The sequence below is a fragment of the Ruditapes philippinarum genome, unplaced genomic scaffold (genome assembly GCF_026571515.1).
Source record: "Ruditapes philippinarum isolate M1 unplaced genomic scaffold, ASM2657151v2 ctg7351_1_1_1_1, whole genome shotgun sequence".
In the NCBI taxonomy this organism is placed as follows: Eukaryota; Metazoa; Mollusca; class Bivalvia; order Venerida; family Veneridae; genus Ruditapes; species Ruditapes philippinarum.
This window is the reverse complement of record NW_026862055.1, coordinates 8,951-35,063: the sequence shown is the minus strand read 5'-3', so window position 1 is coordinate 35,063 and position 26,113 is coordinate 8,951. Positions and strand designations below refer to the sequence as shown.

The following is a 26,113-nucleotide window of genomic DNA, read 5'->3' as shown; positions in this document are numbered from 1 at the left end:
TTTTTTAGAATTCCCCCCTATTTTCTCAGAGGTAGGGGGAAAATTTTACATAGAGAAAGAAGGAAAAAGGCCATTCTCACTTTTCGATAAAAATCCCCCTGTTTTTCGAATCCAAGAATAGACACTGAAACACTTTGTCCAAATTGCATGTATGTAGCAATATATATAAACAGTTCAGATTATGTATTTGAAAAAAAAAACAACATATATCTAATTATAGTATGATAAAACATGCATATCCGTAAAATGTACCACTTTCAAACACCCTTTGAATCACAATTTATTTACATTTAATAGAAACAGCATCGAAACACGAGACAATCTGATTTGTACGTTAGGGCATCATAAGCAAAAATAAAAACACTTTTACTTTCGTCACAATATGAAACCCCAGAAAAAATGAACCAATTTAAGAGTATCGAAACCATTTTCCCTTTCCTTGTCGCCATCATAAGTAAGCCACAGAAAAAATGTAGCCGATCAATGTTTATCCCAGACAGACAGTTCGGTAACTGGAGTGCGGGTAACTAATACCAGCAATCCAGTTTACCCACTGTACATGTGTGGGTTTACGATTTAACTCTTACATATTTTTAATAGAAGGTCTGCAAACTATGATGCAAGTACCTATAAGGCATGTTGAAAAAATGTTTTGTTGTAGTTGTTTTGTTAGGTTCTAGCGAGTCAAAGATTTAAGAAATATTGTCGTATGCTCTGGAAGTGTTCTCGTCTGTTCTAGAAGTGTTATCGTCTGCGATATCATCGTCTAGACTTTGCCTGCGCATCAGACCCTCGCTTCTACACACTACATAGTCGTCCCCACTTTTATAGAAATGGACATTTCCAGTTACTTGTAAAAGTTGTTTACGTAGCCGTGCGACAGCAATCGCTTCCTGAAGTAGAGAATATTGATATAAGTATGCTCTTGTCAAAATGGTTATTTTTCCTACTTTTCGGGAAATCCAAAGGTTAAAAAATTTGCATGGTGCAAATATTGCATATTTTTGATATCTTGCTATGAGTTCGAATCCCTCCATAAATGTGGACAACTTAAGATATTTACCAACCAAATATGAAAAACATCAGTCTAAAGGATGAATGAGCAAAAGTGTTTAAAATCTATTCTTATATTTTCTGATAGCAGATAAGGAAATACAATGCTGACATTCAATCTCAGGAACAGCGCCTCCAAACAATCTTAACAACAAAAAGTAGTTCTCAAAACAGCTTAAACTAGCGATGTAAAAGAAAGAAATACTTTTATTATGTTACAAGTATATAGCGAATTATAACACATTCAAAGTTTAAAAGTAGCTTTGGCTTATAGAATTGTCAATAAAGCACAATCACAAATTACGCAGATTCAATGAAAATTGCTCGGCTATTTTTGTAAAGCTCCGGATTATTGTGATCGCCTAAATTAAAATTTGTTTTTTTTAGACTTTCTGTAAAATAAAAGTAAGACTTTAGGTCAGGGACGAATTTAGGCAGTCGTCGAACGATAAACAATTTCTACCTTAAGTAATGGTCTTATAAGTTAAGCATCCGATAATTTAAACCACGTAAACAAATTGCTGTTTTTAGCCACACTTCAGCGCGTATTACACAAAGAGTAATGAAATACTATATACATGTCGGACTGTTTGGGCGCGAAGATTTTTGCTAAATTATTTATATCGGTGTTAAACAACAGGTTAACCGTGAATATCTCGAAGTTAATCCTAAATTAATGTGGTTTGCTTCAGACTGTTTTCTAATAATTTCCCCGTGGTCCAGGGTTACATGCTCGTTTAGGAAGCGAAAGTTCTGAAGTTCAAATCCCAATCAAGGCATCTTATATTCTTGTTGTTTTTTATTGTTTTTTTTTTTAAAGTATTTTTAGCGATTTTAACATTCTCTCTTAAGGAATTAGCCACGATATGCAAGGATACAGTATGACTGTTATAAAATGTGTGTTCTGCTAATTGGATCATATTTCAATTGCTCTCTCTTTTTTAGTTGACCTGAGCAGATTAGGACAATTTGCTCAGGTGAGCAACACCTTGTGCCTGTCATAAGTTGTGCATCGTATATAGACGTCAAACATCTTTTAAAACAATATATTTCCTTACACAACTGACTCAGTTGTGACCAAAATATGCAGGAATAATCGGCAGATTGTCTTCTTTCAAAGTTTTTAAAACATGGACGTCCATATCAAATTCTGTTCGCCAAATCAGCCTAGACATGTTATGTGCAGCATTATCTTAATAATTTGTATCTTACTAATAAATGTACGGAAGAGCATTCGTGCCAGGTGTATGTTTTTTTATTAACTCGAAATTTCGAGTTACTTACTCGAAATTTCGAGTTACTTATCTCGAAATTTCAAGTTACTAACTCGAAATTTCGAGTTACTAACTCGAAATTTCGAGTTACTTATCTCAAGATTTCTACTTAGTAACTCGAAATTTCGACTTATTAACATTACAAGAATGGCCAAAGTTATTAGTTAGATGGTATAAGATATAGTAGGGAGTGCCTTATGATGGTTGTATGTGTTTAAGAAAAAGAAACACCCGGTTAACATGGAAATGTGGAAAGTGTGATTTTACACCCCCCCCACCTCCACAAAAAAGCGAAGGATATGTTCAGTATGTATGGACAATTTGACACTAAAAATTGTTCTGTTAAATAAATGTTAAAGGTGCTTTGTCAATGTGCAACAGCTACACACGAAAGAAAGTATCTTGAATACAATCCTTGCTTTCACCGTCAACCAATGAAAGTCGTGCAATGTAAGTGGAAATTTCGAGTCAGTAAGTCGAAATTTCGAGTCACTAAGTCGAAATTTCGAGAAAAGTAACTCGAAATTTCGAGTTAGTATGTCGAAATTTCGAGATATATGGTCGAAATTTCGGGTTAGTAAGTCCAAATTTCGAGGTACTAAGTCAAAATTTCGAGTTAGTATGTCGAAATGTCGAGTTAATAAGTCGAAATTTCGGGTTAGTAAGTCGAAATTTCGAGTTACTAAGTCGAATTTTCGAGTTAGTAAGTCGAAATTTCGACTTACTAACTCGAAATTTCGAGATACTAACTTGAAATTTCGAGTTAATAAAAACATACACCTGGCACTAATGCTCTTCCGTATAAATGTCTTGAAAGCAATTGAAATATTATACAATTAGCAGAACAATCAAATTTACGGAAGAGCATTAGTGCCAGGTGTATGTTTTTTATTAACTCGAAATTTGGACTTACTAACTCGAAATTTCGACTTACTAACTCGAATTTTCGAGTTACTTATTTCGAAATTTCGTGTTACTTACTCGAAATTTCGACTTACTAACTCGAAATTTCGACTTAGTAACTCGAAATTTCGACTTATTAACATTACAAGAATGGCCAAAGTTATTAGTTAGATGGTATAAGATATAGTAGGCAGTGCCTTTGAACGATGGAGATGGAGAACCGGGTACATGGACAAAAACTATTGAAATTTAACTTAAACTTAGTAATGGCATGTACACACCCGACATTAAAATTACAAGGCTTCCTTTAATTTGTACGTTCAGGCGTTCTTCAGACGTTGTATTGTATCCCATCTGTTCGAGCATATCTTTTCACTAATCATATTATTCTCATCCCTGTAAAAAAACCGATCCTATACTTTCACGTGTGGGACATCTGAGGAAAGTATCGCGGCGTGGCCAAAATAGGGCGTGCTGAGGCCTTTGTCAAAATTGTTGGGACTGACAATATTTCTTGTAAAATCGGATGCTTTTATATTATTCCCAACATATATATAACAACAAGTATCACTTTTTTATCAACTTTTATCAACACAATATGAATCAAAGTATGGTTAGTAAATAATGAATAATGTTACAAAACATTATTAGTAAAAGAAACGTGACAGACTAACTGGCGTATACACGCCATTTAAAACTTATTTAACACATGATATTGCACAGTTTACAATAGGGTTGGTTTTGGACTTGTTGTTTCTCCACATGATGGTTGTATGTGTGCTTAAGAAAAAAGAAACACCGGTTAACACTGAAATGGTGAAAGTGTGATTTTACACCCCCCCCCCCCCCCTCCACAAAAAAGCGAAGGATATGTTCAGTATGTGTGGACAATTTGCCCTATAAAATTGTTCTGTTAAATAAATGTTAAAGTGCTCTGTCAATGTGTAACAGCTACAACACGAAAGAAAGTATCTTGAATTCAATCCTTGCTTTCACCGGCAACCAATGAAAGTCGTGCAGTGTAAGTCGAAATTTCGAGTCAGTAAGTCGAAATTTCGAGTTACTAACTCGAAATTTCGAGATAAGTAAGTCGAAATTTCGAGTTAGTTAGTCGAAATTTCGAGTTAGTAAGTCGAAATTTCGAGATAAGTAACTCGAAATTTCGAGATAATAAGTCGAAATTTCGAGTTAGTAACTCGAAATTTCGAGATAAGTTAGTCGAAATTTCGAGTTAGTAACTCGAAATTTCGAGTTAATAAAAACATACACCTGGCACTAATGCTCTTCCGTACAAATTGCCACCAAGGTTCAACATTTGGCTTTTGTGCAGGCATTGTGTTGGACGTTGTCAATAATTTTTGAAACGGTATTTCCTAAACCACATGTTGGATTTTAATCAAATATCACAGGAATGATCTAAGGTGACCCTCTACAACAATTTCATAAATGGTGTCAGTCTAATGAATAAGTTTAGAAAAAGCTTAAATTAGACTAAAATAAGAGTCTACTCCTCTGAAACTATTTTGGCAAGAGCTTAGATATTTTGCATGTAGTATTGCCTAGTGATCTTCAAAAACTTTTTTAAAAATTATGCCGGGGAACCCAAAAGGGACCCTCGGGGGTCCTTTTTTTTTTTTTGCTTACCTATGTGAAAAAAATTTTTAAAGTTTAAAATGATCAAACTAAAGTAAATGAGCAAAAATTGTAATGGACCCTGTTTAAACCCTAAAATTTATTACTGTCAGCAAACTTTCTTTAAATGGGTTTTAATTAATTTCATTTATCATAAAGCTACGGTAAAAAGGACTCTTCAAAGTTTTGACCTTTTAATTTCTTCTGCATTGAATAATGACTTCACTATCTACTGGCATGCGAGCAGTTCCCGTACAGAAGCAGTACCCGTATTTTTCATTTAAACGCTCGATTTTTACTTGCATTCTTCAAAAATTCATTTCAAATCAAGCAGATACATAAACGAGACAAAATCTAAGTGTCAGTTCGGCAGTACGTATAAAAAGTCTCATTTTAAATCACTTTCACCTGTGCGTCGTCAAAACGTGACCTTGTTTTCTCTGGGGGATTCCGTCCTTGCGCGCATGCGCAAAAATACTTACTCGTGAGGCTTGTTAAAGGGTTTTCCACTTAATCCACCTGTTTACAGATAAGTAGGCAATGTGATAAAAACTTGTTTAATTATCAGAATTTTGACCAATATTACTATATAAAATAATTTTATGGCTTTGATGCGTAAAATGTCATGCATACAAGCATGCTACTGCATGTGAATGCGTTGGGGTAACGGTACCGGGTAACAGATACCCGCGTTTAGTCTACGCTCTATTTCCTGAATTACATCTATTTATCTCTTAGATAATGGTCTGTTCAACAATTGTAAATGAAAAATAGGTCCGATTGTATAATGTAAAATTGTATAATTTTAATGGGTTAGATTTTATGTACGGGAACTACTTCTCTTCATACAAAATAATCGATAATTTCGGTACCCCATATGAGGCCTCATAAGTAAGGGTTATTGTATGTTAAGAACATGATGGAATGTCCATGATTTGTGTGACGAGCCGAATATTGATGTGTAAAATTCAAACTTTGGTGTAATAAAAAATAATGTTTAAGTAACTATGATTTTTGTACGGGAACTGCTCGCATGCCAGTATAGATCTCAGTTGGACGATATAAGGCCATCGTGCCTCCCACCTCCTTGTTATTAAAAGATAAAAGCAAGAAGTCACTGATTAATTCGTGAACAACAATTTTACATACATTAGCTACGATCATCCGTAATCTTGTATTTTCCTTTTTCAGACCGACATCTTGTGAATTGTCATCATGATCTGGTGCCTTCATTTCTGTATTCACCACTGTCCATAATGAATATTGAAATGGTCATAGTTAAATATCACATTTATTTATGTATCAAAATTAAATATCACATATATTCATGTATCATAGTTAAATATCACATAATATTGTAGTGATCTGAAATTTGCAACTATAACTATAACATAACTGAACAGCATGAACTCAACTCCTTACCTTAATTGACTTGAACTTGAGAAATTACTTTTCTTCTAATCTTTAATAGTAAGGATATGTTGACATTTTCTAGCCATAAAACTTATAATGAGCTGTGTTTTACTAGAAATCAAAACACCAACCCATGTATACGGGTTATGAGCCAGATTTTATCTATTCTATTTTATCCAATGTTTTCCTTGTTTATCCTCCATTTTCACGATGTGCAGTTCAATCTAACTTCTGAGGGGAATTGTCACTCTCACTCGTTACCTGTGATTATAAATCCTATTGTTATTGTTTGTAAATTATTTAAGTCACTGTTTTGCCAAGTAACAATGTTTATTTCCATGTATTTTTGTAGTTATGATCCGTTTTCTTAGAAAAACGTGCTCCCACTTTCGCTTCATGATGCCATTTTGAACTGTTTCCGGTACGTTACTGAGGACGACCGGCTACAGCTAATTTATTGACGAAATTCTGCGATCGGATTTTTGTGTATTTTCTAGATAGTATAATGTTTCTTATAAGTTGTATAGTGATGATAACAATGTAAAACTACCTTGGATCAATTATGTACACAATTTATTGGACTCTCTGGGCATGTCAAATTACTGGATGTATAATATACCTTCTTCACAGCAATTGTTCAAGAACATTGTTAAAACTAGATTGAGAGATCAATATTTACAACAATGGCATAGTTTTGTGGCTGAGTCCAGTAAAAGCCTTAATTACAGAATGTACAAAGATTCCTTTGTTTTTGAAAATTATCTAGATACTTTGCCTTACCATTTGTCTAATGCTATTTTAAAGTTCAGATGTACGAACCATAGATTACCTATAGAAAAGGGGAGATTCTTTGGTATCCCGAGAGATGAAAGAACATGTCATTTATGTAATACAAACTCTTTAGGGGATGAATTTCATTACCTGTTTGTGTGTGACTTTTTTAAGCAGGAGCGTCGTAAATATATTTCAGTAAGATATACTAGTAATCCTAATACTTTGAAATATTCATTGCTAATGAATATTACAGACAAAAACGAGCTTGTTAACTTGCTGTTTTATTGCAGGAAAGTAATGTATGTTTTCAAATGATAAACGAGGTTGTGTAATATATGTATACATTTTGATAGTAAATAGTATTGTGTAGTATAATATTATGTTTCTTAAGGCTAACATGTATTTTTATCACCTATGTGTTAGAAATGGCTCAGTGTCTGATATTGCTCAAATTTTGTCTGATATTTCTCAAATTTAGTCTGATATGATAATTTTCTGTTTATCTAGTCATAGCAAATTTGTATCATGTCATTTGTTCATGTTATATAGCAAATTTGTATTACGTCATTTGTTCATGTTTAATATGTTGTGTTCTGATGCCTCTCAGAGGCCTAGAATTTGAAAATAAAAGTTCAAAGTTCAAAGTTCAAAGTAGAATTTGAAATAAAAGTTCAAAGTTCAAAGTTCTTCATTGAAAAGGTATAACTTGTTTAAGATAATGCCGTAATATTTGTAACAAAATGTCTATGTCCATTTTTATTATTCCATAGGTCTAAGAGTCTATGTTTAAATTTCTAACCGTTTTGGTAAATCAACCAATATTTCTTGGTCGGACCAACCACTTTTTGGCTCCAACCACAACCACTTTAGTAAACCAACCACTTCACCCACTTTATTTTGGTTGGGATTTGTCTGGGTATAAAAGGGCCCGGATTTTTGGCTGAACGGCTCAGTCTTGACCAGAACTTCAGAGGCAAAACCCCGTTTTGTTGAGATACAAATTTGAGCGGAAAAATTTATAAGTGCCGTCTGCAATTTTACGTACTAAAGTAATTAAACTATTCTTGATAAATAACGATTTATTTATTCAGATTAAACAGTTCTGAGCTATTTTCTAGATATTTAATCTTTATTACACGTTTTTTATTAACACTTTACTGTTTGAAATAGATTAATTAACTGCTTGTTAAATTTGGTCACGGTTCACTGGTACGCTATTTTTCCGTGTTGACTATTAAAGAAGGTACACGCGTTAGACATTAAGATACATTAAATTAAGGGAGATATAACTTAGAAAACGGTTTTAACATTAATAGGACTTGAAACTCTGATGATTTCTACTACAAACTTTTACTTATTAATACATTATCGTATAGAATCTGTTGCTGAATGATAAAAATACAATTGTGCTCATTTGTTGACAATTTATTATTATGTTATTGTAACTTTGTTTTATAAACAAAATAAACTTGCAATATACTACTGGAATAAACAGTGTTTAAATGGTTATAGAGAATTTATTTATCTATGTAGAGCTAGGTTTCCGTTAAAATTATAGGTGAGCAAAGTAGATATAAAATAGTAATTAATATAGAAGTAAACTTTGGGAACCAATCAACTCCCTTTACAGACTACGCAATTAAACCTCTACTGAGAGACCACACTACCAAAGGTTTTACCTCACGGCCTAGACCGTGACAATATTATATTCATGTATCATAGTTAAATATCACATATATTAATGTATCATACTTAAATATCACATATATTCATGTATCATACTTAAATATCACGTATATTAATGTATCATAGTTAAATATCACATATATTCATGTATCATAGTTAAATATCTCATATATTCATGTATCATAGTTAAATATCACATATATTCATTCATCATAGTTAAATATCACACATATTCATGTATCATAGTTAAATATCACATATATTCATGTATCATAGTTAAATATCTCATATATTCATGTATCATAGTTAAATATCACATATATTCATGTATCATAGTTAAATATCACATATATTCATTCATCATAGTTAAATATCACATATATTCATTGCATGAATTGTCTTCACAAATTACGACGTGAAAATGAGATTCCACACAACTTAAAAAACCTTTAAAAATGAAGAATATTTGTTTGTAATTGGTAAGATAGATAAAATGATAGTCAATCAAGATTACAATAGTTACGTTGTATAAATGATAGACCCTGACGTCATTGGACGTCAATTTTGAATGCATTATTAATGACATACATTTACAGATAGTTTTTGAAGCTAATGAAATTAAAAAATAACTAATTGATATTTTATGCTAGGACAAACAGAAATTTGTCAATGTAAAAACTAGTGGGGAAAAAAATAACACATATAATAAGAAATATAATCTTTAACAAACAAAATCAAATCGTTGTGTATTTACCATTTGTTTTAGAGGTTGAACACGTAGCCGTATTTAACGTCTGCTGTTGGCGAACAAAGTTCCCGTGAACTTGGTTTCTTACTTTAATCTACAATGATCATGTAAGTTTTGTACCATGTTTGAATAATATGATAAAATTAATGACGTAGTAAATGACGTCCATAATGACGTTTCTGAATGCTACTATATTAAAGGCACATTAAATCTTAGAAACGAATAAATTTTCACTTCTTTAGAAAAGGCAAGTCTAAATTTTATCACGTTTAAGATATGATTTTAGAGCATGTTAGATGCTTTTGATTAGAAGAAACCAGCAATAATGTCGAATAATTTGTCATTAAACATGCAAAATGTTGCACTCTAAATTATACAGAATATTGAGGAGCAACAGAATACAAAACTGACTCAGGAAAGTGGCCATTGAGAAACAGTTTTTTTTAATCTATTAAAGTACACCAAAAATTAAAAAAAAAGCTCTTAAGAAATACAAATAAAGTAATTTTGGGACGTTATATATGTGACTTTTAATCTATCATTCATACTTAAATGCTTAAATATTTTACCTTTGGTAAAAATATGATGCATTGTGTACTTGTCGTACAAAAGAAAAGTAGACACGATTCCAATGTAAATGCCAGTGTCATCTGTTCTATCGGTAACATGTGTGCCAGAGGGACACCGAATATACACGCAACGACAACATTGTAGATGCACGCGCCTATATTCTTGGAGTCGTTGAGCATAGGAATGGTCACGTGACGCGTCTCCCATGCAATGAATACACCGAAAGCAAGTAGAAGACCTTTGTAAATATACATGACCATAAGCCAGTACATACTGTTGTCATGGTAACATTGTAGGTATGTCTCCGAATATATCATGTTGCTGCTGAAATCATTCTTGTTCTGTAGTTAAGAAATATTTTAACAATTTTAAATTATTTTGCATTATGCCATTTTAAATACGATACTACTTATATATATTTAACAGTTAATTATGAATTGATTTAACTTTTGAACAATACAATTTATTATTTAATACAATGGCTAATATTGTTCAGCTAACCTTAAAGAAACTTCTCTGTGGTCAAAAGGCCATATTTTTTTTTAATTTAACACAGATCAATTTGTAAACTTAAAATAGAAATATATGAAACATATATAACAAGAAATATATATATATATCCATAATTCAATTTAAAATCGATATTTACGTCATTTTGCACGATAAAAAATGACTATTTTGGAAGATCTGAACTTGTGCATACAAGATATTTGTATACCCCTTCATCAAAGTAAGAAATTCTTAGTCTTAAAAGTATAATTATTTTATTAATCACAGTGGGTATTTTTTGCTGTCAAATAGATCTTAATTAGCCATATATTTTTACGAAATAAGGCTATCATAATGGTGATTGGTCAATAATTGAAGATTGCCTGACTCAATTTTTATCAAATGAACATGATCAATAATTTCCGAACGCTATTTATTGAAATTTCTATTGGTCATGTGGGTGATTTAGATAGCGCGATTATAAAAGAATCGCTAAAGGGAGACACAGGCAAAATTTTGATTTCTTCGTTTTTGTCATTAATTTGCCTGAATATCCCTTTAAGATATATTTACATACCATTGTCAGTCGAGTAACCTTGATTAACTGTAGGGGGAAGAATATTGTCCATGGTACAAGGATGATAACATCAATCACTAACATTATTCCAATCATTCCGAACACATGATAGTCCTTAATTGGCTGTATACAAATAAAGCAAGAGAAAAATTATGCACACAATTTTTCATAAATTATATATTTCTTCAGATAGTTCATACGTATATTAAAACAAAAATTCCAAGCCATCTGACAATCTTGCTGATTGAAAGTAAAGTGTAACTCAACGAAGTTTCAAATAGTTAATTGTAAACAATGCAATTTATTATGTACTTTTAACAGTTTTAAACATTTCTTTTGCACGACATGATATGAACTTTGTTATATACAAAAGAAGTTAGAAATACCATATATTGTAACCATCGACTTCCAGTTAAATATCATAAACAGGAGAGCGAAAACATCTAAGATAAAATATTCATTCATTTAACTTAACTTTTAGTATCGTTGTCAATCTGAACTTGATATAATATAAGCCTCTTTACGCTTACAATTCATGTTAAAAACAGATCGTTATTTCAAACTTTTGTGAAACTTTATGCTTGGATGTGATGCAGCTCTATAGCATTACTAGGATTCTGAAAATATTTCTCAATGAAATATGCTCCAGGCTTTGAACCTTATGCTACGGCGTGTGGGCGGTAGCTATAAATTACCACAGCCGTCAATATAACTAAGCCTGCGAAAGTTTTTCTTTTTTCCGTATTAAATGTCCTTAGGGTTACGAATACTCATTACTCTTACAAATGAAAAACAAAACAACAAAAAACAAACAAACACAAACACCAAGTACCTTCATATTATGATCCCGAAACACGACATACACACGATATGTCTTTGAGAAAATAGCTCCAAACAATAAAGTGAAACCTATCGAGAGAAGCCATATTTGAATCTGAAAATGAATGGATATATTTACAAATATCTTCAACAACCAAAATACAGTAATGCAATATTCTTTTTTTATTTTGTTGTTAAGATCAAAATTAAGAAATATGTCAAGAATGGGGTATGTTTTGGGTTTGATACTTAAACTTAACACCTATCATAAATTTAAAGCACATTTAGAACTAGTGTTAACATTCATTCTCAGCAAAAAATCATCTAAAGCATTTCTGTGAAGATTGTTATTAAAACCTGGTAATGAAATTATTTACATACACCATGTGTATAAAAGACAAAATAAGACAAGAAGACAAACCGTGCAAAAGCTATTTCCGATGCCGTCAATCTGGTTCCTATAGAAAGCAATCCCCTTTACCAGTATTTCAAGATATATCAGCAAGCAGCCAACAATAATTACGTTGTTAACCATAGGGCTTGACATTTTAATGGCTCTGAGGAAGAAGAAAAAATGAGAATACACACAAAACTTCATTCTAATTTAATCCATCGTTTGTTAACGTGAAGTGAAAACAGACAGGTCAAAAGCTGTTACACCAAACACATAAAATGAAGCATTACCTGTTTCTTCTGTAGTAGATATTGAAAATCAAGAAAATGAAGGATAAAATAAAGCCGAGACAATTCAGTGCCACAACGAAACCAAACGACGTCAAGCATGGTTTAACAAGAACATCTTGGTATGTGAATCTGTCCAAAGGAATTTCGCTTCCTGTAATTAAAAATTTAAAACAATTTAAATGAAAAGGACAACACCAGAAAAAAAAATGTTTCAGTCAAACAATTGTAAATATTTGATAGGTCATGAATAAAGTTTAAGGTTATTTCATCATTAATTTTTAAGTGTTTTTCACAAACAAATCTGTCATTTTTAAATGTAATAAAGAATTGCAATGACAAATTTAAAGACCGGTTTGCTTGTTAAAATCTTTATTTCACCTCGACTTAAATTATTCCCTTACTAAAAGAAACGTATAAAAGCACATGAATATAATTATAAAGTTGAAAATATGGGGTTTTCCTCTACTTTGTCTGAGCAGATTACATTATACCTAAAATAAAATTTTATACAATGTTAATAGAGTATACCATTAAATAAATGAAATATCATAAATTATATCTTATGTTCTGACAGATGACTGGTCTAGAAGTCCTTTTTTATATACTAAAAGAAACTTTACCTTCCCAAAGCGAATTACTGTCCATAAGCCAAGTTAAAACATCACTGCTGGGGTCATACCATGCCACTCTACGTTCACCTTCATCTATATCACATTAAAAAGTTATAGAATATGTAAACCATTATTTTTTTGTCTTGATAGATATTTGTCGGCGTCAACTTCTATAATATATTATACTATTTAGATCATTGAAACTTATTGTCTTGATAATACATATCGCCGAAAGCTTTTATAAGTTATTCGAACGAGTGTTCATATATTTTAATTTATAAGACAGGAATCAGATATTTCTCCCTTAATTGTTAACACCAATGATATTAAAATGATAAATGCTCAGAGGATATAAAACCTTCTGATATTGACTTACTAAGTTCTTGATCACAGAATATCCTACTTCAAGAAAAATGTTATAAAGCATAACATTGTATGTGCTGCCAGTACATTTTTGCACAATTTGATACCAAATATGCCTTGAGTTTACATTTCGAAATATGTTTTTCCAGAACTAAGTGGAAATTTTATTGTGTGAGTTTATATTTAAGCACGTGTGTAAGACACAAAATGAATTTCTGATTTTTCAATCCTTTTTGTGTTGATAAATATCGTGCACAGAAATACGGATTTGAGGTCCAAAGTTTGCAACTATGTTTTTTAGCTTAAAATAAATCGGGTCTTAGTAGTGTTGTTTTCTTAAGTCATCTTACATAAAAGAATTCTAAAAACAATATGACGCTCGGTTGCTTGATTGCTTTCATGATATTTTTTGATCAGTTTATTTTATGTTTACATATTATGAAATGACTACGCTTGTTAAACTTTCTTAACATAAAGCCTCTTAATCCACACTAAGGAAGCTAAAATCATCATTTAATATGTCAAATTATAAAAGGTATAGATTATCGTTTAAATGCTGTGAATCTTCCAGGTTTTTGAATTGTTTTAATGATATCCCGTCCGTTTTTGCTCGTGTGCTCCGTCCTGTTTGCTTATTGCCGGTGGACCTGTGATTGGGGATGCGTTCATTGCCGCCCCTCTTTGCTTATCTTGTTTTTCATATTTTTCGTAACTGAATTATTGCGCAATTGAACTAAATCATAGCATTATTCTATAACAAGGCGCTCAAAGATGATATAATTTTCCGATAACAATTACCAATTAACAATAACAATAAAGCACAGAAAATGACAATGAAAATTTATCAAGCAAGGCAGTTGACAACTATAATTAATCAACCTCAGGAAGTGTCAATCAAAACCAATCAGGCAATTGAGCAGATCAATGATTAACACAATTAAATAACACGTATTTACTAAGATCCTTGAATTTTAAGATAATACTAATTGATAAATTTTATGTAAAGATACAATACACACTTTAAACTTACAGAAATGCTGCTTTAAGGAGGTCACTCCTATACGACCTCCCGTCTTATCAAATGCGACTGGGCCCTAAAATCATAAAATATAATTTCATTTTTTTTAATTTTAAGCCCTTTGAATCTGAATTATTTTCTGCCAACCAGTCTTTATAACTACAGATTGATAAACTTATCACGTTTAAGTGACGTGATCAAATATCATCATTTCGTCATTTTTATTTATCAGGGGCATCATTTATTAAGACTTCTAAGTTGCATTTGAGAAATACGCTCTAGAAGACGCCATCTCTACTTGCGCGTGAGCAAATGAGTTTTACACCTTTTGGCAATAAGCTTACATTGCATCATAAATAAACTTAAGGAAAGGCCATTTAGGTTACAAAGCATAAATACATAATGTCTGAAAATCTTACATTGATAAACTTAAGCACTTAAAAATCACAAAGAAATGAAAATTCAATAACAAATCGATATTTAGTGCAAATATCGGCCCAATTTGAGTCGAAAGATTTGGGCTGAACACGTTCAACCGCTCCATCCGTTCCATTTTAAGGTCATTTTGCACTATTAAATGATTATACTGGAAAACAGTAGAGAGCAGTTATCTGAAATTTGGCGTATTGACCTCAATCAAATCGCATAAAAATCTCAAATATTTATTTAAGTCTGGTCTTGCTTAACATCCTCAATGCGGTATCAAACTATACAGATCGGTAGTTTGATATCTTTGTGATGGGGAAACAATAGTTATTAACCTTTTAATCGTTATGCACATTATATGTGTGGTTTGTTTAAATAACACTAATAAGGAAAAAAAAGAAGAAAAATGAGGTATGAACGTAAATGAAAGATTTACCGAAATTCCTTGAAATTTCACCTCTTTCATTCCTCTAACCACGGCCTGCAAGTATTTGTCGCTATAGTTATAGTTGTGTAACTCTAGTCCAGACGCCTCTAAATACTTTATACTGTTGTTGAGGCCTTCAAGAAAAGATAAACAGACCATTACGGCAATAATAAGTGTATTCATTCATCAAACGTGAATATAAATATTGAATAAAAAACCAAGTTATTTAATTGATTTATGTAAATACAGCATACAAACATTTGAAAAATATAAATAAGCACATGATTACGAAAGACCGGTCTCATGACTTCCCTGTTTCATCTTCGTGAATTCGCAATTTTAACTTCATGTATTACGTTTTCAACATATGGAGTTCACAAACTCACAATTTCATCTTCATGAATTCACGATTGCCAAACAAATACGTTGTTTGTTGTTTATTCAAATTGTTCATACGTACCTACGCATAATAAATACAAGGGATGAAAGGAATGTTTTACGTTGGTGATATTAACTGTATGTTTGCAGTTTAGCAGTTTTATAAGGAATAAAAAATAACACTATCTCCATGCATATATGTTTCCTATTCAAAAGTGGTTTGTCCATCATTAGCAAGAATTCATCATGTAGACAAGCGTTGTAATAGTTTCAAAACAACTGTAACCATGTTATATAATAAACATGTACGAACTATGTTCGCTTATTTTTCATGTTTTGTTTTCAACGCCTATTTTAACACATTTTTGGTCTGGTTTGAATTAGCGGTGAGAGACAAATGACCATTAGACTAAATTTCCAAGATCAATTGTCATGTCATCCAAAGATCAAACCGGCGTCCGTAGATTACCAACTCGATGCTCTTCTTATTCGGCTAAAATGGCGGAAAAGGGAAATGTAAAACAGAAAGTCTTTAATATCAGATCATACTTGTGTTATTTAATATTCATGTCAATAAATCAAAGCTTGCTTAAAATTTATTTACAATTATTACTTCACCTTTGTCATTTTGGATGAAGATTGTCTTATATTTGTGTTGCCTACAGAAAAAAAATATTTTAGAAAAAATCTAAGGATGTAAGAAAAGTAGTGTGACCCATTCATAAAGGATACAAAGGTGATAATATACAAACCTAAAGCAAGTGCCCATGGCGTGTCATAAATCCAGGTTAATGACGACGACAAAGAAAAATTTGTGCTGCTTGCTAGTACTTTAATATCATTTACGGCTTGTTCCCAAGTCTTGAAATTAAAACAAATATGCAACAGGTCATTCTACCTTCAACAACTGTTACGATTTTTTAAATGTCTAAATAACAAATAAGATTTCTAACCAATAAACAATTTGTCAAATTATTAACATGATTTTACTATACTGTATTTCGATGTTCGTTCAAAACATTACAATTTAGACTAAACGTCCTAGACCTTTAACAATACTATTCACAATGATAATTGTATGCGGATTATTCTTTATTCATTGAATATTCATTAAAAATGTAGAGCCCTGCTAAAACCGGCTACGAGGTGCAAGGGTGGTTGCATTCATAACCTTAAAATAAAAATAGTTCAATCCAATCTTGTAACAAAATATTTTAAAAATATCTTCTTTTTTCTTATTCAACTTTATGGGTCCATTATACCCCAGAAATGCTTTTATGTTTGTTTCTTTTTTTTTTCAGAAAAAAATAATATTTTCTGTTATTGTTTCCAGATACATGTATAAAATAACATATTAACATTATAACATTATAACATAAACAATCTTATTTACTTCTGATGCATTTTGGCAGTTAGTACAAATTTTAGTGATTAAGCATTTTGTATGGAAATCAAATACTACTTTGTTTTCATTTTGCTATTTTTGTGACAAATAATTTCACATTCAGCGCTCCTTTCGTCAGGTGATAACAAACTAACACGCTCTAAGATAAAGTAATAAAACTCATATTTGTCCTTTCTAAAACAAATGTTTCTAAGGAATAATGTGTCCTTAACTTAACATCTTAAATTATAGTCATGCATGTTTCAACGGATTAACTTTCAAAAGCTGGGGTACCTGTCCAGATACTGTTGTTTTGGTAGAGTCACCGTCTCGCTGGTAGTCAGTTGTGAAATACCCTTGAGTTGCCTTGATCAATTGTTCTTTTGTGCATCCTATCTTATCGAAATTTGCATTGTCTATCCATCCTTTGAACATGGTCGGTCCGGTAAGTATCCATACGTGACTGTGACCGTACATTTTCTGATGGTACGCCTGAATGCATGACATGAATACAGTTTGCTATATTAAATGTTACTTTTTTCAAGTCAGCAACAAATTAAGAAAGACATCAGAGAAAATAATTATATTGTAATTGGATTGAAACTATATTTTTCGTAAATTCTATACAGATAAGAAATGTCTGAAACTGATGCATAATCTTTGGATACAAATAAATTGTAATGTTACAAGTTTTATAAAATACTATGTTATAATACAGATATTCGAGAAGCTTGTGATCATTCTTCATCTATCCTATAAAAAGAAATCATTATACCACGAGAAAGATCAGCCTGATCAGAGTTACCATATAATTTTCAAAATTTACCTCACAGAATATGTACGGTGCTACCTCAGTTCTAAATGCGCCGATAATGATTCTCACCCCAAATTGCTGAAACATGAAAGGGACAAGGTCTGTTTTCCATTTGATAATTTATTCATTATTGTTTTCGTTTAACGTGACATTATGATCATTTTTTCTTTGTGAAGTTTAGCTGAATTCACTAGATTGACTGTTATAACGGTGATAGACCAACAATTGAAATTGAAAAATGTTTTGAATAAAATATTAATCTGCCTATATATAAAAACATGCCAAACTATTTTTTATAAATTGAACCTTATAGGTAAATTCCGATGAACTTTTTAGAAATTTCATTTTGTCAGGTGATTTTTTTATCGTTCATACGATAATTTAAATGAATTATTGCAAATGTAAATATATTTTGACTTTCATCCGTTCGCGCACTATATACTCTTGGATTGGTATAATGTCACTAACCGTTTGAAAACAAAGTAATTAGAATTCATTTTCACTTTTTGGAACCACATTTAAGATAAATAAAAGGAGTGGTAAATCTGTTCGAGCTTTCTCACCAAATTATTAAGCATCATTAATTAACATAATCTGTAAAACGATGCTGCCATTATTCACAAACTTTATCTTATAAAATATGAAAATGAAATACAAGTTTTGAAAAAGCAAAACAGTATGAAAATACAATAGAAGAGGTAAGAATACAAATATCTAACAAAATGCAATACAAGTTGTAAAATGTTATACAATAAATGAAACTGTTATGCAAAATATGTAAAAAGCAACATAATTTGTCAAACATCTTACAAAAATATTAGTTGTGAAAATGCAAATAAAGATGTTTAAGTACAAACAGAAGTGGAACAAAAAATATCAAAGAAAAACAAGAAAACAGACAACGTGTAAAAAGGCAAAACAAGATGTAAAAATTGAAGAAATGCAAAACAAAGTGTTGACATACAATACAAGATGTAAAAATTGAAAAAAATGCAAGCAAAGTGTTGACATGCAAAACAAGATGTAAAAATTCGCATTAAGATGTGAAAATGCAAAACCACGTGAGTGTGTAAATTTATACAAAAAAAATCCAATACAAGATATGAAAATAATTTTAGCAATACAAAGTGGATTACAGGTTCAATGATTCCTATATATTATAAAAGTTTATCTGTGCCGGTCATATTTTTTGCTACTTTTCTTGAACCATGCTGTTGCTGCTGCTCATAGTGACCATACATATGTTATTGTTATTCTTGTTGCTATTGCTGTAGCTGCAGAAGTCGATTATGAATGGTATTAATGTTAATGATATCTTGAAATCAAAACTAGTTCAACTAGACAAAAGTAAAAAAAAAAAGACCGTTACTTACAGAAGAGTCTTTAGTTGTTTTACACAACAGTATTCTTGAAAATTATCTAATATTTCGTTTATGTTAAGCCTTAAATCTAAATTTATACCATCATTTATTTTCTCAAGAGAACATTTCTTCTCCAGGAAAATTGAAAATTGTCCTTAATTATGTCCTTAATTATGTCTTTAGTTATTTTTATGTTTATTTCGCCAGATTTCCTGGAGGAAAACAAACAGAAACATGATATTCTCATGAAAAATATCTTGAATCTTAAATTTCACCTAATGATGTTTACTAATGATCTGTCACTGAAAAAACAACAACAACAGCAAAAGAGCATCTTCTATACCATTTTGTAAACTTTTACTGTAGAAACTTTTCATCTTACTAGACCGTATTTTTACGGGTATGGCGTTAGTTCAGAAAATGTAAAAGACGTTGTTTTTTTTTTCAAAAGTACAGTGGTTAATATAATTTGCAAAATTTCTGATTATGTAAAGTTATCTTAGGGCACTTGCTACGTGATTCAGTAAGTAACACCTTGGGAATTTAGAAGTTCGAGATTGTGCATCCGCAATAATTTAGGTAAAATCAAGGAATTGCCACAGTTGTAGCCTTCATTGTACGGAGATTGGTTGATAAATACATTATAAAAATGACTATAATTATATACCAATCTTGGTATATTAAACCGTGATTCTTATTTCACTGTTATACATTTAATTTGATATAAGTTATTGTTTTGAAGATTTTTTACACATTTGTTTAGACAATTTTGAAGATTTTTCTCACTTGTACAAAGGTAGAGTCACTTAGTATTTATATGAAATAAAGTAAGCTTATTACATCGAAATACATTATATTAGTTTGTATAACTCTCGAATGCCATTTCTATCTCAGATGATATGATGTTTTTAAAATTCAATGGTGAAGGTAAATAAAAGTAATGCGCTAGAATTGATTACACAGAAAAATTGTAAATCATAAAAGATATTTATTGAGATAACATTTTGACTATAAATGTTGTAGTAATTGTTATTGTATTTTAGTGATATTTCGTACATTATTACAAAGGCTATAATTTCTAACTTATAGTTGTGGAAAAATCAAAGAAAAGCACCAAACAACAACAATACATACATACTATTACATACACAAACAGCAGTATAAATTATGATGGAAGAAGGAAAACTATGCTAATGATCCTTTTTACAAAATAATTGCTGAAAAAATTGGCGTGAGATAAAACAGATAAAAAAAACACACTTTTTTCACTAATTGCACAATCAAAATTTACAACAACATTAAATTTACATGTATTTAGGACAATCCAAGTTTATGAGTAATTATAATATAACTATGCAAAGTTACCTTGAAACTTTTAAGAATATCTTTGAAATTGCTGGTGTATGACATTACAGCTGACGTCACCAAAGTCATGTTGTTGTCACGGAGAAGATTATGGAAATTCGCAATTTGCTGAAAGAGAGTCTTTTTAAAAATGCTATCCTTCCTTATATTTGTTATAAAGCATGATAAAACATGCTTACTGTCGTTGAATAACATTGAAACAAAGTAACAATAGTACTTCTACACAATAACCTTACATAATTGTTTTACTTTTGATGCTCTTTATCTCTGTTGTAGAATAAATAATACTTTTACCAAAATATTAAGAAGTAATTATTCATTCAATCTTCTCTTATCGTTATAATTCAATCAGATAAATTGCATTGATGTAGATATATAGTTATATTTAGTGCAGTGTAAAACTTAAAGATAATATACACGTTAATATAATATACATAAGTTGCATAATGTTTACCGAAAATGATACTTCTTCCTGATATACCATGGTACCCACTCTTGTCCATCCGAAATATTTCATCACTTTTATTCGTAACGGGTTAAATGCATCTGTGACTTGATTTACTTTAAACAACGTGGAGAATAAGTCGCGGTCTACAGTAGTGGCTGTTATAGCTATATACGACAGCTGGAATTAAATAATCATTTGCATCGAAACTAAGCAATTAATATTTTATAAATTCTTTATCCAGCAATTATAGATATAGAGAATACACGGTTGATGTCGGGATAAAGAAGGTTTATCCAATGAGCGAGATCGTGTATCATGGCGAGCTTTAGCGAGAAATGTTGGTAAGCATGTTTAGTCGTGCATCTGGGATTTTGCTTGTTTTTATTTTCTTTTAAGCACAGTTAAGGATATAAAATTGAAATGAGCCGCGTCACGACAAAACCAACATAATGGGTTTGCGACCAGCATGGATCCAGACCAGCCTGCGCGTCCGCGCAGTCTGATCAGGATCTATGCTGTTCGCTATCAGTTTCCTTACTTGTTATAGGGTCTGTAAGCGTATGTTGGTTTTGTCATAACGCGGCTCAAATTTGGATTTCTTGCAGCTCAATATTGAGAAAAATAAAGATGCCAACATTTGAAAAAATGGTTGTCATTTTTTATGCCCCAACCACTTAGGGTTAGGGGGAGTCATGTAGAATTTACTTTGCTGTCAGTCTGTCTGCCATACTGTTCTACTGTACGTCAGTCAACTGACAAAACAGTGGAATGTGAAATTTTGTGTTTAGTTCATATTCTAAGATCATGCAAACTGGTAATTAATTATATCATACAACTTTCATTCTGTATGTTTATATGAAACTTATACATATAAAGATTATTATACCTCTATGATGTTATAGAATGGTGCTATTTGACCGGTTACTGTGAGAGAATACGACAGTGTTGGTCCAATGATTGCAACTTTTGGTGGGTCCTCCTCAATCATTTCAGTAAGTCGTCTTGCTGCTAGGCCTGCTTTACCCTGTCACGTCGATAATAAAGAATTATTCAATATCCATTCTTAACTTAACATTTAAATGGATATTTATTTCAGAATTTGACAAACGCATGTGACATCGATTGATGGTAGCTTTCTTTAAGCAAGGTATATATTATATATCTGACGTGTAAGCATTCATTTTTATGCTGTGGATATTATATTGAAATAATGCACTTGATTGTGCTATCTGTTTGATATTGGAATATTTTAAAACCGTGCTAGAATTCGATTAGGTATGCACCATTTGCACGTCATTGAAGAACTGTGAACAGTTATTATTATATTCATCTAGCATCATTACTAAATCTGTGAAATTTGTTGAATAAAATGATATAATATTCAACTCGTGTAATAAAGTCAATATTTGACCTACACTCATTTAATTTCTTCTATGAAGCACATTCAGCGAAGTTTTTTTTGTCGACGTCATTTTCATATATTGACGTCACATCTTATGCCATTTACCGTGAAAAACATTCTTTTGTATGGCACGGATATACCCAATAATAATGCACTGATTTGTCCTTTTCTGTTTAATTAATATGGGAAAAATATGATGTGCGATAGAATAATGAATTAAAATCACATGATTTCTATGTTTTGTTTTTCATGTCGCACTACAGGAAGTCGTACCAACGAGAAGCTTTCAAGAACTTTTGCAAGCATCACAAAAATAGTTTCATGAGTTTTGTATTTGAGAAAACTACTCAGCAATTAAAAACCTCAGGAAACCACAGCCCTTGAACATCTTAATGTTTATTATCAATAGGGGATCTCTTGTTGTTTTTTTTAGCTCACATAGCATTGCACTACCAATAACTTAAATTAGACACTACATGTATAACGATTGTTGAACTTTTGACCGATTCATGCCATTTTTCTTGAAAATCTTGTCAAAGTATTTAAAGGTAAACAATTAAAATAATTTAATCTTGCAATTCACGTTAATAACCAATATTGGTCGAAATATGCAAAAATAGACCTAACTACGTCAGTCATGCAGTAAAAATATGTTGATAAAGTCTGCTATAAATCAGTCATAAGTCGCACATAACATGTAAATTATTACTTAAACCTTATATCGCATAACTCTTATTAAGACCTAAATACATTTATTTTTAAGCCTGATTTTTCATTGAATAATCTGGATTAACTGATGGCATACACCTTGAAGAACATACTGAGATCAAACAATTTGTAAACTTGAAACATTTCTTAAATATACACGTAAAGATGCACCCCATGTTAAACGTATGTAAAACACTTGGTAAGAAACATATATTATCTCCAAGAAAAGCACAAATACTAATGTTTTACATATGGTGCAGACTAATTTTTTTTCATATGTTTTACATATAGGTACCATGAATAACACATGTTTTTCATATGGTTAGAAACATATGGTGTCTCCAAGAAATGCGCACCGTATGTTTTACATATAGTGCACATAAATAATATAATATTATGTTTTACATAAGGAAAACATATGGTGTGCCAAACATATGTTAAACACATGGTTTACTTCAGTAAAATACGGTTAAATGTCATTTATTTTGATTTCAAGTTAATCTAACTAGTACCATAGTATAGGTAAAATCATATTACATTATTTCATTTACGTTGATTTTTACGCTTTTTTTTCTGCTGAAAGTACTGCCATTAAATGAATAATCAATGACTGAATAATTATGATATTGATGCTTTATAATGAATTAGTTGCATATGTGTTGTCTTAGTGTCGTAAAAGTATTGTTTTAATTTTGATTAAAATGAACAGAATGAAAGAAATTTGTCAGTATTTTTTATTGAAAGCGAGTAAGGCATGCATGAAATCATCACAAAAACCTGCTTAAATAGCATCATAATATTTTTTATTCTGTTTACGTAAAATATATGTTATATTAAATGTAATATAGATATTCTATGTTACAAAGTTTTTAAGAATTATTAAAGATACCACCATATGGTTAATTTTAATGTTTTTTTTTTCATTTTCATGGAATATTTCATCCGATATAGCTTTATATACTTTAAGTCTTTTCACCTTAAACAATGTTAAAATGCATCTTATTCATCAATAAAAGTTAAGATTTTTGTTTCTCAGTCATATGCATTTACCCATTAACTAACGATTGTACAAACGAACGAACGGACGACCCGACGAACGAACGCACCAAATAATAACCAAAGTCTTACCTTTGTATCCCTTATTATCATTTTGAATTCATATCCTTCAAGAATATCTGACCTATTATAAATTCTTTTAAATGCATCGTCAAACATAATTGGGAAAAAGTTGGTGTATTTTGCGTACCAACTTTCGGATAGCTCTAGTAAAACTCCAATGTACAGTGGCTTCTTTTTGCCTAAACTGATACTGATTAAGAAAAACATTAATACTATCAAAATAATCTTTGATTTCATGGCGAGATATTTTACATGACACTTGCAACTGAAGATTTAAAAGTAAATTTCATCAATCCGAAATGCATTTAATTATTTCATAAGAAATAGATTATTTCAATCCAGAAATAAAATTGAATGAATGAGCGAGTCAGTCTCTTCTGTTAATATTGGAAGAATCTCAATAGCAATTTCTTATATATATTTGAAATCAAAGGAACCGCACATGCGTTCGCTAAACGATTGGTTAATTCTTATTTCAATTAATATCTAGTCACATTAATAGCCATTGCTAAGCATATGATGTTTATTGAAATACTTCTTTTCTTTATTTCACTAGAACATGCAAAATATCAAAAATGATTGTATTATTCATGAATATGCTGTATAATTTCACAGCAATACCTTATTGTGACAGAAGTAAGCTACAATACATGAATGATATTAGAAATGGAGCACATCTGTAGATTTTTTCTAATGCTCGTCCATATTATGGTCTCTTTCCGGTGGCGGGTGAAAACAAACCCAAATTGTAGTTTTTCTTAAAACTGTAAAAATGGAGAGTTTAATTCAGCAATCCAATCTATGAAGTTGTCGTGGCCGAGTGGTTAAGGCGATGGACTAGAAATCCATTGGGATCTTCCTGCGCAGGTTCGAATCCTGCCCACAACGATTAAATTTTACACTGTTACACTATTTTACACACATACGTTAGCATATTCCTTTTGTTATCATTTTAATAAATGAAATGTGCATTGTTTTATATCAACACAAACAAACTTTGATATACGTGAACTAATTGCAGGCCCCCAAATGATATATTGCAATAACGATAAGCATTGCTCATTTTAAACATTTGTTAATTGTTTCTGTTTGTGTATCAGTCACACTCAAAAACATTCGTGTTTTAGTAGGTAATAGTAATTTAATTTTATTCCTACATTGTAGCTCCAATAATTTTGTTTTAAATACAGCATACCTAAACAGCTAAACCAGTTGGCATCTATTACCATTCAAGTTAATATTAAAGAAAATCCCTCTTGGATTTGTCAAAATGTATTAACGGAGTCATGCAAACATTTAAGATTTGTAAATAAGTAACCTTTTTCTTCATAGTTCTTGGGATTATATATACACACAAATTACAATTCTTCGAAATATCAGAATATGTGCATGATTTTAACTGATTTTAACTTAACAGTTGAGAGGATGCCTTTACCCTTTGAATGTATTGCCAAATTATAATGCCACCAACATAGTGCAAGACCAAGTGGGACACATTTGCGGTTTGACTAATCTCTCTACTGGGTATACCTTTGAAATCCAAAACCATATTCACATCCTTGGACAATTCTAATCACGTGATAGCACAGAGGAACTGTAAATCTCACGCCTGGTAAGTGCTGATAGTGGCACAGATCTATGTCTTTACACAGTTTTACTAGTGACAT

General features: G+C 31.2%; 1 protein-coding gene and 1 non-coding gene across 2 annotated transcripts; one reads left to right on the top strand and one right to left on the bottom strand.

The window, feature by feature from the left end:
- Positions 1-641: 641 nt before the first annotated feature.
- On the bottom strand, positions 642-26,113 carry LOC132717785 (gamma-aminobutyric acid type B receptor subunit 2-like). Its single transcript, XM_060701343.1, has 19 exons — positions 25,977-26,113; positions 24,456-24,636; positions 22,104-22,241; positions 21,224-21,394; positions 20,770-20,877; positions 18,056-18,121; positions 17,524-17,721; positions 16,598-16,706; positions 15,477-15,601; positions 14,627-14,690; positions 13,243-13,326; positions 12,623-12,773; positions 12,360-12,537; positions 11,952-12,053; positions 11,120-11,242; positions 10,053-10,394; positions 9,490-9,577; positions 6,012-6,109; positions 642-893 (listed from the first exon to the last, which is right to left on the bottom strand). Exons 1-19 carry the CDS (start codon positions 26,111-26,113, stop codon positions 693-695), a joined length of 2,664 nt encoding a protein of 887 aa, XP_060557326.1. The 3' UTR covers positions 642-692.
- Positions 25,253-25,334, top strand: Trnas-aga (transfer RNA serine (anticodon AGA)). The gene has a single exon. It is a non-coding gene; the product is annotated as a tRNA-Ser (tRNA).

What these genes read in the sequence shown, in the direction of transcription:
- LOC132717785 (XM_060701343.1), bottom strand. Translation starts at nt 26,113, where the DNA reads ATGTCACTAGTAAAACTGTGTAAAGACATAGATCTGTGCCACTATCAG. An exon ending in CATTCTATAACATCATAGAG is followed by an intron (nt 21,395 to 22,103) that starts GTATAATAATCT and finishes ATTTAATTCCAG; the next exon opens with CTGTCGTATATAGCTATAAC. An exon ending in AGGAAGAAGTATCATTTTCG is followed by an intron (nt 20,878 to 21,223) that starts GTAAACATTATG and finishes ACTCTCTTTCAG; the next exon opens with CAAATTGCGAATTTCCATAA.